Below are 16,850 nucleotides of genomic sequence, written 5' to 3'. Positions count from 1 at the left end.
TTCGATACTGGCCCACATTCTGACTTATGATGGCTACATACATGCTCTGGACATGTGGAGGCAGTAGTAGGAGTGCTGGAAGGTAGGAGATATTTTTACAGTGCATGTTCCCTTTCTTTTCTTGGGCTGGGGAGACTCGAAGCTGGGGGAGCTCCTGGATCTAAACTCTTCAGCTGTCCCAAGCCTGAGCCATCATCCTGCCCTCTCCAGCGGTCTCTTGTGGAGACTTCTGCCATCATCCTGCTATAGTTCCGTCTCTGGCCTCTACCATTCCAGGATACTACTTGGAGCTCTGAAAACTAGTCCTTCTTCAGTGCTAGGACAATGTCTACCTCATGACCTTACCATGGCCTTATCTGCAGCAATCTCTAGCCAGCTGCATACGCTTCCCTAGGAATATTGTCATTTCAGAAACATCAACTCCCTTGACTATTTTCCCTCTCTGGTGGATGTTTTCTAAAGACCCAGGGATTACTAGACCTTGGCACTGTTAGCTATACTGGCATCCACTAAATACCATCTGAGCTAGCCCAGTGCTAGCCCAACCTACAGATATATATATATATATATATATATATATATATATATATATATATATATATAAACTGAGGCAAGAAGAGATTACCTACTGCTAGGCTAAAGGGTCTATGGTCTGAATTTCCTGTTGTAGCAGGTATTTCATGAACAGAGTAGTTCTTGGTCGTAATGCCTGCTGTCCTTATATTATTTGAATCTGATGGTTTACTTTATGAAGTTGTTATAATCTGCATTGGAGGTTGTAAGGCACAAACACATAGCAAAGCGAAGTTGGGTCTGGATAACTCTGAAGTTTGCATAACATTGGTCTCTGTTCACTGTTTACTTGTATTGGTGTGTGTGTGTGTTGGGGATCAAGGTGGATGCTTTCAGTTACTCATTCCATCTTGCTAAACTCATACCTGACATTAAAACAAACAAACAAACAAACTAAATGGGCTCTTGAAATTAAGCTCCTGTCTTTGTACTTTAAAGCAAGCACTTTGTTGACTGAGCTATTCCCCAAGTCTATACCCTTCATCCTTCATGGAAAACCAGCACACCAGACACAGGGATTCTGAGAAGGCAGGTCATGTGAAGACTCCACTCGGCTCAAGTTTTGTTCGTTCCCTTATCTTCTGTGACCCTTGACCAAAATGACCTACTTACCCTAGCCTGGGTTTCTAGAGTTGTGCAATGGACTGGAGCATGCTTACAGCCTTTTCTCACAAAGGTGACAAACTGAAGAAACACTATCAACTGTCAAGATCCTGACAAGCAGGACATGTTTCACTGTGACAAGATATAGCTTCTCCTGAAATTTAGGGACAGAGAATGGGAGCAGTAGCTAATTCTCAGGGCCACTTGGGCCCAAGTCCCAACAGACTGTGTCCTGAGTGATCAGCAGAAGGACAGCTGTATTCTACATAAGAGACACAGTCCTCTCAAGAGGTGTCCTAGGTACCCAGGGCCAAGTCAGCTGCTGAACAAATCAATTTTCCTAACAGGACAGGGCAGGATATATAAATACTTTCCTCTATCATTCCCTTCAGTGGAGACCAGATCTCACAACAACTTTTGGTCATAAAAGAGGCTTACTTTACACAGAGGTCGACATACCTTTCTGCTAATAAAACACGCTTGTCTGTTAATAGCAGACACATAGGGAAAGTTCTGGATATTTACTGTTGTACACAGACCACTCTACAAATGAAGATGATGTCCTGGAGGTCTAAAAATGGGGAGTTTCCCATTCCCTTACACAGTGTGCCCTGGGCAAGAGATACATGAATAGACCACATGAACAGTCTCCTGCCCCTGCCCAGGGCTTACAGCCATACATGGAAACCAAAAATGCTCAAAAATAATAGTGAGCTTCAATATTTTGGCTCAGTTTTATTTAATTAATTCTTTGAATTATAGGTTATTTTAAAACAAATACAATCTGAGTTTTAAGGGTTGCATTTGGCCAAGATTCCTGTAGGTCCTGTAAATCCCAAGAACCTAGGGTTTGTGCTTATAGAGATTAGAATCTGTAAGCATGGACACCAAATTCAATAAGAAGTGGGACCTACCTGTCCCATCTCCATAATGATGAATCCCCAGTCAAATAACACAAGCCAAGACTAACCTCAGTTCAAAGTTGTTTTCCCAGCAAACATCCTCAAAGCAGCACTGGCAGTTTCCCTAAGCTAATGATACATCTAAAAGGACAGAAGGATCTGGCTGAAGTGTAAGCGGAAGCCTGTTCAGTTGGGGCCACTGTAAGGCTCATAACTCCTGTCTGAAGCTGGTTTTCTTGGCTTAGATTAGTTACTGAGATGGCTAAGACCCAACACAGGCTGGCATTTGCTAGTGGTCTGCCACTGAACATGACTCTTACATAGGAAAGGTACCTCGCTCGGTCAGGAGGCTATGACTCTTCAAAAAGGCTGCCATGGCTATAGCTGCCTTTGGAAAGTTTTAGACAATGACATTTGAAGAGGACAAATGCCCTTTAGAACTAGATTTCACATTCGCAGCTTCTCCTCAAAGGTCACCTTACTTCTCCTCACTCTGTCCTTTGCCTCTTGTGGCCTCAGTCTCATTCCAAGGGTGGGCAGGGATGTACATGGATGAACGGCGCTCCGTCCTCTGGCCCTCAGGTCTCCCTCTCCCCAGGACATGTGATGTGCAAAACACACACAAGGGGCCCAGGCACCACTCCACAGTGCTGGTAAGACTCATGAACATTTTAATGCATATTTAGCTTACATATTGCACACAATTAGGCACAAATGATTAGATTTCTTCTTAAAGCTATCCCACAGTGGCTGTCTTAGATGACTGCGCCGAGTGTCACCTATACAGTCTGAGAGTTTCCGGTCAGTGTGTCTGTCATTCAGCAGCTTTCATTTTGTCCAGGCCTAAGAACCTTCTTATAATGCTCACCTATAAAAACTCAGGGTTGTCAATGAAAAGAAGACAATTTCTAAGACATTTCATTTGGTAGTTGAGATCACTGGGACCCACTTCCTAACAGAGTTCGTGGTAGTAGAGGGTGTTGTATGAAGAATAAGCCGGAACTTGACTCAGTTTCTTACTCAGGTGAGCTGCGACTGTACAACTGACCACAGAGTCAATACAACTACAATGGGCACATTGTGAATTGTTCTAGGCTGCGGTATCTCTCAAGGATAATTTGTGCTGCTCTGTTTGGGAAAGTACACAGCAAACCTTCCTGATTTCTACAAGGAAATGATGGTCTGAGAGCCACCAGTGAAAAAGCTAAGAGAAAAGGCTATCATAGCATGACAGTGTATTTATTTATTCATTTATTTATTTTGTGTGTAGAGAACATATTGTCAAGTTATAAAGTGGCTGTTTAAGTTTTAGTCTCTTTAAAGAAGTCACCAAATCTTTAGTTTTGAAGTCCCATTAACAGAAACAGATCATTTTAGGAAATTAGTCAAGTTTAGATTTCCCAGCAGGAATTAAGCAAAGGTTTCCCAGCAGGGGGTCAAGCAAAAAAAAAAAAAGACTTATTTGCAAAGACAAACAGAAAATGTGTATAACTTAGATGAGCCCAAACCAGGCAAAACTGTCTGTTTTCTGGATGGTACAACCTTCTGGCGGGAAGCAAAAGAGGAGGGCACTGGCCAAGACTAAGCTGTCTGGAGGATGCGAGGGCAACAACTTCCTCTGAGGATGCTGACGAGAAGACCAGCCATCTCTCAAGATGAAATGAGACAAGGAGAACTGTGGCTTGGAGAAACGGCAGGTCTGCCTGAAATATTAGATGTCTGAAAACATTAAGCCCAGCACTAAAAGATGTAAGACAATGTGAACTACTCCATCAGAAAAGTGTTCTGGTCCCAGGTCTCAGAAACAGTAAGCAGTCAGAAGCAATGTACAAGTCACACAAAATCTAGTTTCTTGTTTACAGGTGGCCTGTTGCAACTGGAGATATACCAGGCTTTTGCAAAGAATTCCTCATCAAGAGATTCAAAGGAATGCTGCCCCATCCTGATGTGCTGGCCAAGATCCAAGTGCAGTTGGTTACATTTTGATCATGAGGGAAATGTGGGTTGAAGCCACAGCAAAAAGACGCCTGAGCAAAGTGTGCTGGATTGTTGCTCCTAAGGGTGTTGCTTTGAGCTGCTAAAGCTATTTGTCCATCAGGCACTGATTTAAATGCTGCTAGACCGTAAGGCAAGAAGAAGCCCTCGAGCTGCTCACAGTTTGTGAAGACAACGGCAAGGCAAGAGTCCTGCAATTGGCAGGAAGGCTAGTTCAGGACGTCAACGGCAAGGCAAGAGTCCTGTGTGCGACAGGAGGGCTAGTTCAGGAAGTCACTGAACATGAGCAGGTGGTCTATGGCACTAGGGCCCTGGACAGGGAGCCTGAAAAAAATGACATGGGTATCAAACAGAAGGCTATGCTCAGGTCACCCCTAGACTATGGTCATGGGGCTGGGGGTGGGGCAGCATCTTCCTAGCCATGCAGAGGACAGAATGGTAGGGAAGGTCAGGGAAGCAAGGGTTGTCATTTGAAGGGTAACTGCTGTCATCACGCTGTGCTGTCAAGCTTGGCCTTTTGTCCTTATAGACACCTCAGAGTCCACACTGAGTGGAGTGGGTAAGGTTTCAATGTTCTTTTTATCATTTCACTGGCTCCTTCTATAGCCTGCTTGAAAATGAGTGTTGTACACTCAGTTACAAAGGAGAACAGTCTCATTCTGCTGGTGCTGGCACTGGGCTTATCCAGATGCCAGACTTATGTTTCCGAGTTCTAACAGAGAGCAGAGGGAGCTATGGCGTGTGTGTGTGTGTGTGTGTGTGTATGTGTGTGTGTGTGTGTGTGTAGTTCAGTGTCAACACCACACAGTTTTCTGAGCTGTCACTGGCCTAGGCAGTGTTTAGAATGAAGACTACAAGTTTAAGGACTGGCTGTTACCAGGTAGATTTTTTTATCTCTGGCATCCATTTTTAAACATTTTAGACAATAATTTTCTGAACATTTAGGTAACACTGAAAACATTTTTCCTTGGGAGAAATGCATATCTGAAGACAAAAATTTCCAGATAGAAAGGGCATGATATGAAAGAACTGGAGAGCACCCAGCTCCACTCCTGGGAGAGCATTCCAGGCACAGATGTCACTGGAGACCCCTTCCCAGACAATCCACTTTCAAACAGGACACTGTTTTCTGTGAGCTAACAGCAATGTGACTCTTAAAAGAGATTTGGTGACATGAATGCTTACTTGAGCTCTTGGGAACTGGTAGCCAGCATACTTCGAATGCTTTTGTCCGCCAGGGGGCAGCCAGACAGACTGTAAGACAGGCCAGGAGACACAGTGAGTGGACCCTGAGGCGGCGGCAGCACCCAAACAACACAACACAAAGTTGAAATTAAAAGTTCAATGTAGAGGTGCAATGAGCCAAGTGCTGTATACTGCAGGATTGTATTACTAACTCTGAGTGCCATCAAGGGTGTGTTTAAGAAAGCATTTCTGTTAATAATTTGAAGAAAAAAAAATCAGACAAAATACATATTCTTTTTGGTTTAAATTTTTGGGAAGAATTTTGTGAATCTGGGTGTCCTAAGGTTAACAGTCCTTGTGTAACTTGTAAATTAGCATGCTATGAAGGGAAGCATACAGCACTCAGAGTGTTGACACAAAAGCCAACATTTATACTTTGACAGCATTGTTGAAGTAAGCTGAAAACAATAAATTGAAAGACAGAATCCACCATGATAAAAATGAAGTCACACCTTCTATGTGAGGTGTAATTACGAGTCACATGACCACTCCCATCACACCCTGGAGTTGGACATGTGCCACCAAACAAAAACGAAGACAGCCAGAATAGTATGTTAAAACAAACAACAACAACAACAACAAAACTTAAGAAGTTTCATTGTTTCCAGTTTAGCTGCAACGGGAGTTAAGCACCCTGGAGAAAGCTGCCAAATGCATAGGGTTAAATGAAATGGTGCCTGCACACAGTAGAGCATCACTGAGAGCAAGCAGGTTCAAGGCAGCCTTTGGCTCTGCTCAACTGCAGCTGGAGAAATTCTCAGGCCGCAAACGTGCATGCTCAAACAGCAAGGCCTGTTGAAACAGGTCTGTTTTTTAAAAGTAGGCCCGAGACAGGAGCCGTGTGAAGAACCAGCATGCCACCTTATGCTATGCTTACGTTATTAAGTCCTTTTTGCTCTCCTTGCACTGAGGGTACTTGGGTTTGGGACTTGGGATGGTCACCTCCCCTGGATACCGTCTTTCTTCCAGAGCCTCCTGGAATGGGTCCAAGTCTTCTGGCTGTAGACAGAGCACAGCTTCAGAACCATATACAGCAACCAAACTCACCAGCTGAAGGTCCCTGGCTGCATGGCTGCCCTGTCTGTTCTTTTGCATCTCATATTTAAAACCCAAATGTATCTTTATTGTGATGAGTTTACTTGGAAAACACAAGGTGATCTGCCCATGGATCGTGCTCAGGATCAGTGGAGAGTCTAGAAACCAGAGAAACTATTCTACCTGGTCTTTTTAAAAATCTAGAACCCAGGGCTTCCCTGGACAGTATGCATGTGTGTGGCTATGGCAAGAGACACCTTTTAGAGTGGATTTCTGGCCAGTCAATGGTCAGTGTTTCATGTATATGTACTTTCCACATCAAGGCAATGGAAGACCAACTATGTTAATGTTGTAATATAAACCAGTTTTTAAAAGTAAAGTACCTATTTTTGGTGATTCCATACAGAAGTAACCTAGGTTTTCCTAGAGAGGACAATGTTCACTACTCATATTTCCTCAGTCCATGCTACAAGCTAAAAGGCAAGTGTGCTTCTGAATGGTCTATTGTGAAGAGGCTTTTGTTACTGGAGGGAAGCTTAATTTTAATTAAAATAAATTTAGAAACTATTACTTCTTTCTTTTTTTAATTTTTAATATTTTTTATTAGGTATTTTCCTCAATTACATTTCCAATGCTATCCCAAAAGTCCCCCATACCCCCCCTCCACTTCCCTACCCACCCATTCCCATTCTTTTGGCCCTGGCATTCCCCTGTATTGGGGCATATAAAGTTTGCAAGTCCAATGGGCCTCTCTTTCCAGTGATGGCCGACTAGGCCATCTTTCGATACATATGCAGCTAGAGACAAGAGCTCCGGGGTACTGGTTAGTTCATCATGTTGTTCCCCCTATAGGGTTGCAGATCCCTTTAACTCCTTGGGTACTTTCTCTAGCTTCTCCATTGGGAGCCCTGTGATCCATCCACTAGCTGACTGTGAGCATCCACTTCTGTGTTTGCTAAGCCCCGGCATAGTCTCACAAGAGACAGCTATATCTGGGTCCTTTCAGCAAAATCTTGCTAGTGTATGCAATGGTGTCAGCGTTTGGAAGCTGATTATGGGATGGATCCCTGGATATGGCAGTCTTTCTTAATGGTCATGGTTTAACTGTGGGACAGAGAACCCTTACATTTAGCTTGACATTCAAATTTGATTCCATTTATATAAAGCCTAAGTATTTAATTCCATTTGAAGATTGAGGATAAGAGCCTGTAGTGGTTAAGTCAGAATGGCCTCCATAGGGTCATATGTTTAGATACCTGGGCAGCAGTTCCTGGAACTTTTTAAAAAGATTTAGTGTGGCCTTGTTGTTGTAGAAGGTGTTTTAATGGAGGTGGGCTTTGGGGTTTGAGGTGTGAGCTCTTAGCTGTTCATGCTGCCATGCCTTCTTTCTGCTACTGTGGACTCTAATGCTCTGAAACTGTACACCCAATTAAACCCTTCCAATTTTAAGTTGCCTTGGCCATGTTGTTTTATGACAGCAACTGAAGAGGAACCAAGGTAGACTGTGCCTACTCTGAGTGAGGCAGCACATATCTCTATATCTAGCATTAGGGGTGGGGGTGGTGACAAGGCAGGGGTCACTGTAACTTTGAGATCAACCAGGACTACACAGCACGAAAACCCAAAAAGGCTCAATGCAAGACCTGTCACCAGTCCCTTTCCCACTCTAAGGCATTGTTAGTCTGATGAGGGCTCCAAATTCTACTCTGATTTTATTCTTTTTTTTTCTTCTTCTTTCTTTACAGTGGATAAAGACGAGAACTTTCAGAGTTGAGCACTGAAAAGGTCTACAGTAAAGAAAAGAGGTTCTTAGCCGGGCATGGTGGCACACACCTTGAATCCCAGAACTTGGGAGGCAGAGGCAGGCAGATTTCTGAGTTCAAGGCCAGCCTGGTCTACAAAGTGAGTTCCAGGACAGCCAGAGCCATACAGAGAAACCCTGTCTCAAAAAACAAAACAAAACAAAACAAAACAAAACAAAACAAAACAAAACAAAACAAAACAAGTTCTTGGGGCCGGGGAGATGGCTGGATGGGTAAGAATGCTTGCCTTGCAAACACAAGGACCAAAGTTTGAATTCCCAGCATCTATGTAGGAAGTTGGGTATGGTGTGGGTATTGTTAGCGTCAGTATTGGGAAAGGAAAAAGAAGCACAAGAGTCTACTGGCAAGTCAGCCTCATTAGACAGTGAGCTCCATGTTCAATGAGAGTCCCTGCTGTCTAGAGACATAAGGCGGAGAGAGCCATAAGAAGACAGCCTTCTCTGATTTGTGAATGTGGGTACACCCATACATTAATACCCATAAGCACAAGCACACCAAGAAAGAAAATATCTTTTAGTTCAAGTGTACTATATTGCATCAGTAAACTAATTTGAAGACCCAAACTAAAATATATACTTTAACATAGGCATTTTAAAAATACTGCCATAAACAAAGAATCAGATGACTGCACTAAGATGTATTATACAAGAAGTATAGGCTAAGTGCTTGAGCTTATTTGTAGCACGTACTAATAGGTACTTATTTTAAATGCAATTGGGTCTCACTATATAGCTCAAGTTGGCCTAGAACTCTGGACCTTCCCACCTATACTGCTTGGACACTGGGGTTACAGGCATGTGCCACCAATCCTCCTACCTATACTTTATCATAAAAATACAGTATTGTTTTGTTTGAAAATAAAATAATATGATCCTTTCTTTAATTTCCTGGAGAAACAATTTGTAATGATACATATTTATTAGAAAATAAAGTCTAAGGGGTCTGCAGCCCTATAGGTGGAACAACAATATGAACTAACCAGTACCCCCCGGAGCTCGTGTCTCTAGCTGCATATGTATCAGAAGATGGCCTAGTCGGCCATCAGTGGAAAGAGAGGCCCATTGGTCGTGCAAACTTTGTGTGCCTCAGTATAGGGGAACGCCAGGGCCAAGAAGTGGGAGTGGGTGGGTAGGGGAGTGGGGTGGGAGGGTATGGGAGACTTTTGGGATAGCACTGGAAATGTAAATGAAGAAAATACCTAATTAAAAAAAAAGATTTCTGCAGAGAAAAGAAAGTTGACATTTAAACCCATAAAAAAAAAAAAAAAGAAAAGAAAGTCTGAAACAGTCCATAGTCTGTTTCTCTCAAATCAATATCAGTTGTACCCCCTGAATCAACCAAAAATGTTCTCTGAGTCCTTGTCAGCTAAACATCAAATTTAGGGAGAAAATGCAGTTTCTTTTGAAGAGTGTGAAAATGACTCTTATTCCTCAAGGCCTCTCTTGGGCTCCTAACAAATACATGCAGGGGCAAGGAGAAGGTAATCTCACGTCACAGTTACTTACGGTAATCTCTTTGGGCTCATCCTCATCTACCCTCCGAGGCTTCATTTTGGTGTAGTCTACAGGCAAGTCCCAGCAATCCCCCTCGCTCAGCTGGAAGCATCGGCTGCTCATCACTGCCTGCTGCTGGGGGGACATGGGTTCCAGGGGGGTCAGGACTGGGCAGCAGCTGTCTCGAGGCCTCTGCTTGTTCATGCTCAGGTCCAGGGTGCCATTCTCATCCACCTCCATGTCTGGGTTCTGTTGAAAGAAAGATGTCTAACCCAGAGGGCCTGACCGCCTTCCCATCCTTCCCTGACTAAGGATGACCATTAGCTAAGACTGAGTTTATCACCCACTATTGCTCCCTCAGTAACTCCCAGGTGAACTATCACGATCCACAGGCATGCTCGCTACCACAGGCCTACCTGAGAGATTGCTTGGAAGAGTCACCCATCCATCATCCATCCATCCATCCATCCATCCTCTAGCCATCCATCTATCCACCCACCCAATTTCCCTCCCTCTCCATGACCACTTCAGCAATGTACTCATTGGTCCTTCCCCCATCCATCCACTGTCCACCTCTATCCTTCCATCATACAGCAGCTTAACTGTCTTCCTGGCATTCTGTTGATGATAATAATTTCAGAATGGGGAAAAGAAAAGGACTTGAATGTTGAAGAAGGGATGGAGAAGGTACTAGAATTTTCCTTCTGAGATGGAATCCGGGGTCAGATTTCCATTTCAGAACTGTTGGTATGCAGTATAGTTTCCCAAGGCCCTGATATGGAGATTCTGGACTGAGCTGACCTAGATATCTCCATATCTGCTACTGTGTCAAATAGGTAAAAAATAAAAAATAAGACCCCCCCCACACACACACACAATGTGCGCATGCCTTTTAATAGGCCGAGCTCATCAGTCAGCTTTGCTGGCAGAGGGGCGAAGGCATTTAGATGGCAGTGAACAAGCAATGTCAATATAAACCTCCATCTTCTCAGGAGAGTGACCTCTAACCTGAATGACCCTGTGGTTGGGAAAGTAACGGGCACACAGGACAAGCGTCCTTCCTTCAAGCTACACTTTCATATATTTTTCAGTGCTGCTGTTACAGAACTCTGTCAAAGCAGGCCAGATTTCAAGCTTTGATACTAATTTAGACCACATCATATTGAAGCCATTATCCTAATCTTAGTATTATTCTTAAAAAAGGAAAAACCAAACAACCCTGGTGGAGATGCCTATCTCTATTCTTTCACAGCGATGGCTTGCTTCTGCACTAGCCTTCAGTAGCTCAGAGGTCCATGAAGAGTGCATGTCTCCTGACACTATCCCACTAGCGTGGAGTAAAACCATCAAAGGAATAAAAGCTGAAGGTGACCGACCGGCCTTCCTCTGATAGCATAAATCACAATGATTTATGACAACCATTGCCAGCACCTAGAACCTTCAGTTACAGAGGGCAGGTGGCACAGGTAAGTGCACAGGCTGCACTTTCTGACACACTGCTTTCTGCCTAGAGCCCTGCAGAGCCTGCTTACTCTCTTCCCTACCCATGCTAATGGCTTCTTCTTCTGCTCTGGGTGCCAGCGCTGCAGTGGGCAGAATGCCCACGTGGTGGAAGGAGAGAGCCTCTGCTGGTTACTCTCTGATCTCCATAGATGAACCATGCTTCTCTCCACATTCATACATACATGTAATAGCTTAAAAGGAGAAATGGATCTAGGTGTATTATAATCTCAAAATAAAAAATAATAAGTAATTTTCATGATAAATACAATTTCTTCTAACAGATGAAGAACAATAGACACCATTCCCTGAGTGTTGCCATCTCTTGTAGCACCAAGATGCCTCCAAGCTAACAGCTTTGGCTGAGACCACAGACTATCAAGAGTGCAATCAGTTGTCACTTCTTTGCTTCTTGACCTGTGTGACCTACTAGGCACATGGTGAAGAAACAGCCTCACATTTATCTAAAAATGCTGCCACAAAACTGTCTTGTTTAAATGTCAAGTTGTACCTCTTTTTGGTTTTGTGTACTATTCAACTGAGACACCATAAAGACCATGGGTGATGGCTGTGCTAATGTCCCAGGCACAAGTTAGGGCTGGCGGGGACCAAGGCCTTTCTTTGTTCTGAGGCACAGGGCTATAGGGCTGGCAGTGAACAAACTCATAGACAGCTCCCATGGGTCATGGCTGGGGCCCTGGGCATACCCGGGCAGTACACAGGTCCTGTGGCTTGGTGGACAGGTTCTGTGGCATTTCACGACAACGTGTGGACAGGTTGAGAATGGCTGTGGCTGCCATATGTGCGGCCTCCATGTCGTGTGTGTAGTCAAAGCTGCTCTTGCTACACGTGCTACTGGCGCTGCTGCCACCACCACAGCTGAGGTTGCTGCTGCTGCTGGGTGCATAGCTGCTGGTGGTGCTGCTGCTGGGGCTGGCATTCTTGCAGTACCGCTTGGCTGCAGAGACAGAGGACAGTGTGGTTAGGCCCTGCGCCCAGGATGCAGGATACACAATTGGTCCTGACCACCTAACTTTATACACAAAGAAATTGGAGTTATTCATGAAGAGCCCAGGTTCTGTCCCCTTCCACACTATGCATGCTTGAAGGAACAGATAATTAGGATGACCCTGGGAGAGGATCACCCTTGTTTTGACAGGGTACTCATGTCTGCTGCAGCATCTACCCACTTGGGTAGGACAGGACTTGGCTACTGCGACATCAAGAGGTTGACCACTCTTTCTAGCCATATGTGGCTGTGGATATCAACCTGTGTTGTTGACCCAGATCCTCAGGATCTCCAAGAACCACCACCGAGGCTATGAAGACTACAGGCTTTGTAAAGTAAGTTTCTGGCAGTGCATGCATACCAACTATTGAGAGCCAAACACCTCTGTCCTGTGATTTTTATACAGGCTTCTGGATAGAGGGAAGGATGAGCTTGCCCTGTGCTAAAGGACAGAGACCTGTCCCTGGTGAGCATGGGACAGCAGAGGGTACCTGGGTCAGCTCTTTATTTGCCTGCAGGGTGTCTTTCCTTACAGATACCTTGATTAGCATTCATTCCTGGCAGCACCTTTATATACAACCAGCAGGCATTTGGGGGGAGGGTTAACTTCAGAGCTGCTTCACTGCCTCTCCTTCATGGCTGATTAGGATGGGTCCTTTACACTAACACAGAGGCAGAGCTAGTTGAGCTCACAGAATATTTATTTTCACCAAGACCAGATATTCCACATAGAATATTCCACATATCCCTGCCCAGCCTCCTCAGAGTGAGGAATTATCTAAAGAGAAATCTTTATCTTAACTCCTGTTAAGGGAGTAGAGAGGCACTGAGGGGAGGGGCCTTATGACTGGCCACTGATCCTAGCTTATGACCTGAGGGTCTTTATGATTTTGGCAGTTGTCCCCCAAAGAGGAAGAAATACACAAAATGAACCATAAACCTCATGTGACTAACACAGGTTTTGCAGCCCATACTATGAAATTATCTCCAAACACTAAAGAGTGAAATGACCCTCACTGGTAATGTGAGTTTGGAGTAAATGTTGCCTGCTTAATACTTGGGGAGATATGGTATTGGGAAAACATTTTAATAAAATTCAGATTACTTCAGATAAGGCCATGATGATCAGATCCTGGGGCAACAGTGACTACCTCATTCTAATTTCAGCCATTACACTCAGAAACAAAATGCACAAACAACTGTTTCATCCAGGTATCTTCTAAGGAACCACAGACAGTTTCAGTACAGCTCCTGTAGGACAAGAAGCCACTTGGACACACTGGCAATTCTACAGTGTTAGTCAGGTACCTGATCAACCTGAGTAGCACAGGGCAACTCCTGTACTGGGAGCCACCTGCTTGCTCTCTTCTCTCTTTCTAAATTCCATTAGCATGATTACAGAACTGCAGGCACGAGCCCCTGAGTGACTGAGGACAGTACAGGGGACCAGGCAGAGGCCTGCACATGGGCCCAGTGGGTGACACTGGACTACATGTGCAATGCTTTGAAATGTTGTGGATGTGGTCTCACATTAATGACTTTGCATAATTTTTTTTGATAAAAAATAAGAGCATGAGATCAGTAGAAAAACTCAATACCACATATGAGGTTTCTGAGATAAAACTCACCAAATAGTGTAGGCCAGTCTAGAATAGAAGAGCCTCCTGTATCTACCTACCACTTCAAAATGCTGGTGTTAACAGCATTTACCTCCTCACTTCAACAAGGTCTTTTCTTTTCTTTTCTTTTCTTTTTTCTCTTCTCTTCTCTCCTCCCCTCTCCTCTCTCTCCTCTCCCTCTCCCCCTCCCCCTTCCCTCCCCCTCCCCCTCTTCCTCTCCCTCTCTCTTTCTTTTAAAATGGGGATGGCAAGCTAATGGTCCAGGAAAAAAAATCCCCTTTTTGTTCGTTTTTTTGTTGTTGCTGTTTTCGGTTTTCTGAGACAGGGTCTCACTCTGTAGGACTGTATCAGCAGGGGCATGATGTTCCCACTCAGTGCTCTGTAGTGTCCCTACTTAGGTTTGTGGGCAGAGTTAGGGGAAAGCTAGCAGGTGTCTCTGGGAGTTTATCTATGTCCTGTTGCATCCTGTCTCATGACAACTGCTTCTCAGGCCAAGTATACCAGAACCCTAGCTTCCTACCTCCCTGTGGATGCTGCTTTATACCCATCACACAGATGCAGACACTGGGGCCGTCCGTGGCAGGCAGCAGACACAGAGAAGCACTTGGGCTGCAGTCCAGGAAGAATGTGTCATATTGTGCCCTAGCATTTCATCTGCTCAAAAACACTACATCTGTTGGCAACAATTTACTAAAACAAATGTTTAAAATGACTGCATTCCTTTCATCTTACTTTGATCGCTTTCCATCATCTTGAAGCTTTGAGTGTGAATATGGTGCAGCATGTACTTTTCCAGTAGTTAAGTCATGGAGATGCTGCCTGCATTCTGACAAGGGGGCAGTGCAGAAGGCTAGCAGGCGACTGAATTGTCAGCAACACTTACATGCACCTGTCCATTTCCATCACTCATACAGCTAGGGTCACGTTCACATCTATATCCTCCTTTTTACTGAGTCTATATGGTAACTTCTGTTCTATGTGAAATAAAATTAACACTGACTATACTTCAATTAGTTCAAGTAAATGATGTCTTTCACCCTGCTAACACTGCCTGATAGCCACAGAACTGTGGGTCTGAGTTACTAAGGCCACCACAGCATGGTGATCATTCATGGTGCCGAGGCCAAAAGTATCACACAGTGAGGGCGTTTGTTTGGGATGCCCTGCTACTGTCTTCCCCACGTCCACATCCGATCAGAATAACAGTGGCTATTACACTTTCTGTTTCCTTAGCACAAAGGTCTATTTCAGATAAAACTATGTATACTAGGTGCCAGCAGATGATGGGAAGAGAATGTGAAGGCTTCTTTCCCAGAGGCCACCCGTGCTTGATAGCCAGGCAGCCACACGGATTGCTACCTTCAGACTGCATTCTGTCCCTGGCTGAAGAAGAGAGATTATCATCACAGACCCTAAAGGCTAAATAAACATGGCTGCCTTCAAAGACTGAAAACCTAGTGGCAAAACCAACACAAAACCTGCAGCTAGAACCCTCCTAAGAAGCCTACTTTACTTGTGGGAATTCTCACATTCTTTTGAGTATGTCTGTTTCTTTTTAATTTTTCATTTTCCTTCAGGGAATAGACACATGGCCACACAATCAGCAATTTCCATGAGAACCAGATAGCTAGAAATATAGGGGACACTGTTCACTAAGGTGGGTGCTTTCAGAAGAGGGGCCTTAACTTAACTTAGCCCTTAACTTCTTTGTTGTGTATTATAAACAGGCAGAGATGAGGATTCAGAATCCTCCATGGAAAACAGTTTGTCTGCATGTGTTGGGGGACCAGGCCTTCAGAGGGCCTGATTACCACCTCTGTCAGAATCCTTTCTGCATGGCTACTATCTTCCTGGCTCACCCTCCATGAAAAGGTCTGGAGACTCTGAGGAGCAGGCACTTTGTCCACTGAGAGCTAACATACTGGTGTACTCATGGGTGATGGGACACAGAGCTGCACTTAAGGCAGTAGTGTACTCGCAAACGACATGGGTAGCTGCTGTAATGGGATGGAAAGCAGCAGCGAACAGAAGTGGTAAGCTGTGCCCAGAGATGCAGCACTCAAGAGTAGCAATTTGTCCTGCAAATGACCTGGTGGCAAGCACTGGAGGCAAGCAGGTCTAAGCAAGAATCATTTTAAGTCCTGGGCTGTGACCATAAGAAAGATGGAGTGACCACAGGCTATAACCACAGCAATGGAATTTAAAGTTTCATATAATTTCCACATCACGAGATACCCTTCCTTTGATTTTCTTGTTAACATTTAAACACAACAGAGCCATTCTTAGCTGTCCATGACATAGGGAAGGGAGAAGATAACTTTACACTCATGGACTGAGCTGCCTCTCCTCCCTTCCATCTCATCCCCTTCCTATGTGAGGTGTCCAGATTCACTGTAACAGACATGAGGAGGCTATTCTCTCAGCCCCTACAGCTGAACCTTGCTTTTCTTTCTGCCCCCCGCCCCATATCACCTGTACATTCTCAAACCCAAGGACATCCTGAACACTAGGCCTACTCCAACCTTGGAACAAAGTATACAATTTGCCATTTGGTGGGACGCATCCAGTCCTTCAGACAGAATGAACCATGCTTCCCTGTGCAAGAGTGCAAGCCACACACTTTTATGTTTCAGACCAAGTAGCCTAAAGACTGACAGATAGCAACCACTGGCGAGGTGTCTGGGAGAAGCAGATGGTTGATGGAAGGCTGCAGGGGAGGGCTGGTAGTTGAAGAGCTGATATCCAGGCCCTATGGCTTAGCTACATCATTCTGCACTTGCAGTCACTGTTCCCAGGCCCTAAGAACTATAAACTCTATGTCAGGCCAGACTCTCTTATTTTTCTAAGGGCAAGAGGTACATTCTTTTTGTGCCTGGGCAAACAGGGGGGTGCTGCCATAGTCAACTAGACTAGAATCTACCTTTTTTACCCAGGCACAGGGGTGACTTCCCTAGCTGTGGGACTCCTATAAAATTTTATGATTCACCTCTTTTGTCAAAGGTGAGCTCTTTTTAGAAGTAACTGTCTGAGAGCAGAGACAACAGGAGAAAACT

General features: G+C 44.5%; 1 protein-coding gene across 16 annotated transcripts in view; it reads right to left on the bottom strand.

Moving 5' to 3' along the window:
* The window catches only part of Myt1l (myelin transcription factor 1 like), a 391,301-nt gene that overhangs the window by 60,676 nt on the left and 313,775 nt on the right, over positions 1-16,850 (bottom strand). For all 16 annotated transcript variants that reach the window (XR_015045201.1, XM_085830269.1, XM_085830266.1 and 13 more), the window contains 4 exons: positions 11,877-12,127; positions 9,682-9,918; positions 6,196-6,317; positions 5,259-5,327 (listed from right to left, as the gene is read on the bottom strand). Coding sequence is in view for 15 of the 16 variants with exons in the window: in XM_085830269.1 (XP_085686395.1) it covers positions 5,259-5,327; positions 6,196-6,317; positions 9,682-9,918; positions 11,877-12,127 (679 nt within the window). In the remaining variant the exon portion in view is untranslated. The remainder of the gene's footprint in view (positions 1-5,258; positions 5,328-6,195; positions 6,318-9,681; positions 9,919-11,876; positions 12,128-16,850) is intronic.

The sequence above is a fragment of the Mus caroli genome, unplaced genomic scaffold (genome assembly GCF_978045245.1).
Source record: "Mus caroli unplaced genomic scaffold, Mus_caroli_1 scaffold_14, whole genome shotgun sequence".
In the NCBI taxonomy this organism is placed as follows: domain Eukaryota; kingdom Metazoa; phylum Chordata; class Mammalia; order Rodentia; family Muridae; genus Mus; species Mus caroli.
Note: the sequence above shows the minus strand (reverse complement) of the source record. Positions and strands in the feature narration are given on the sequence as shown.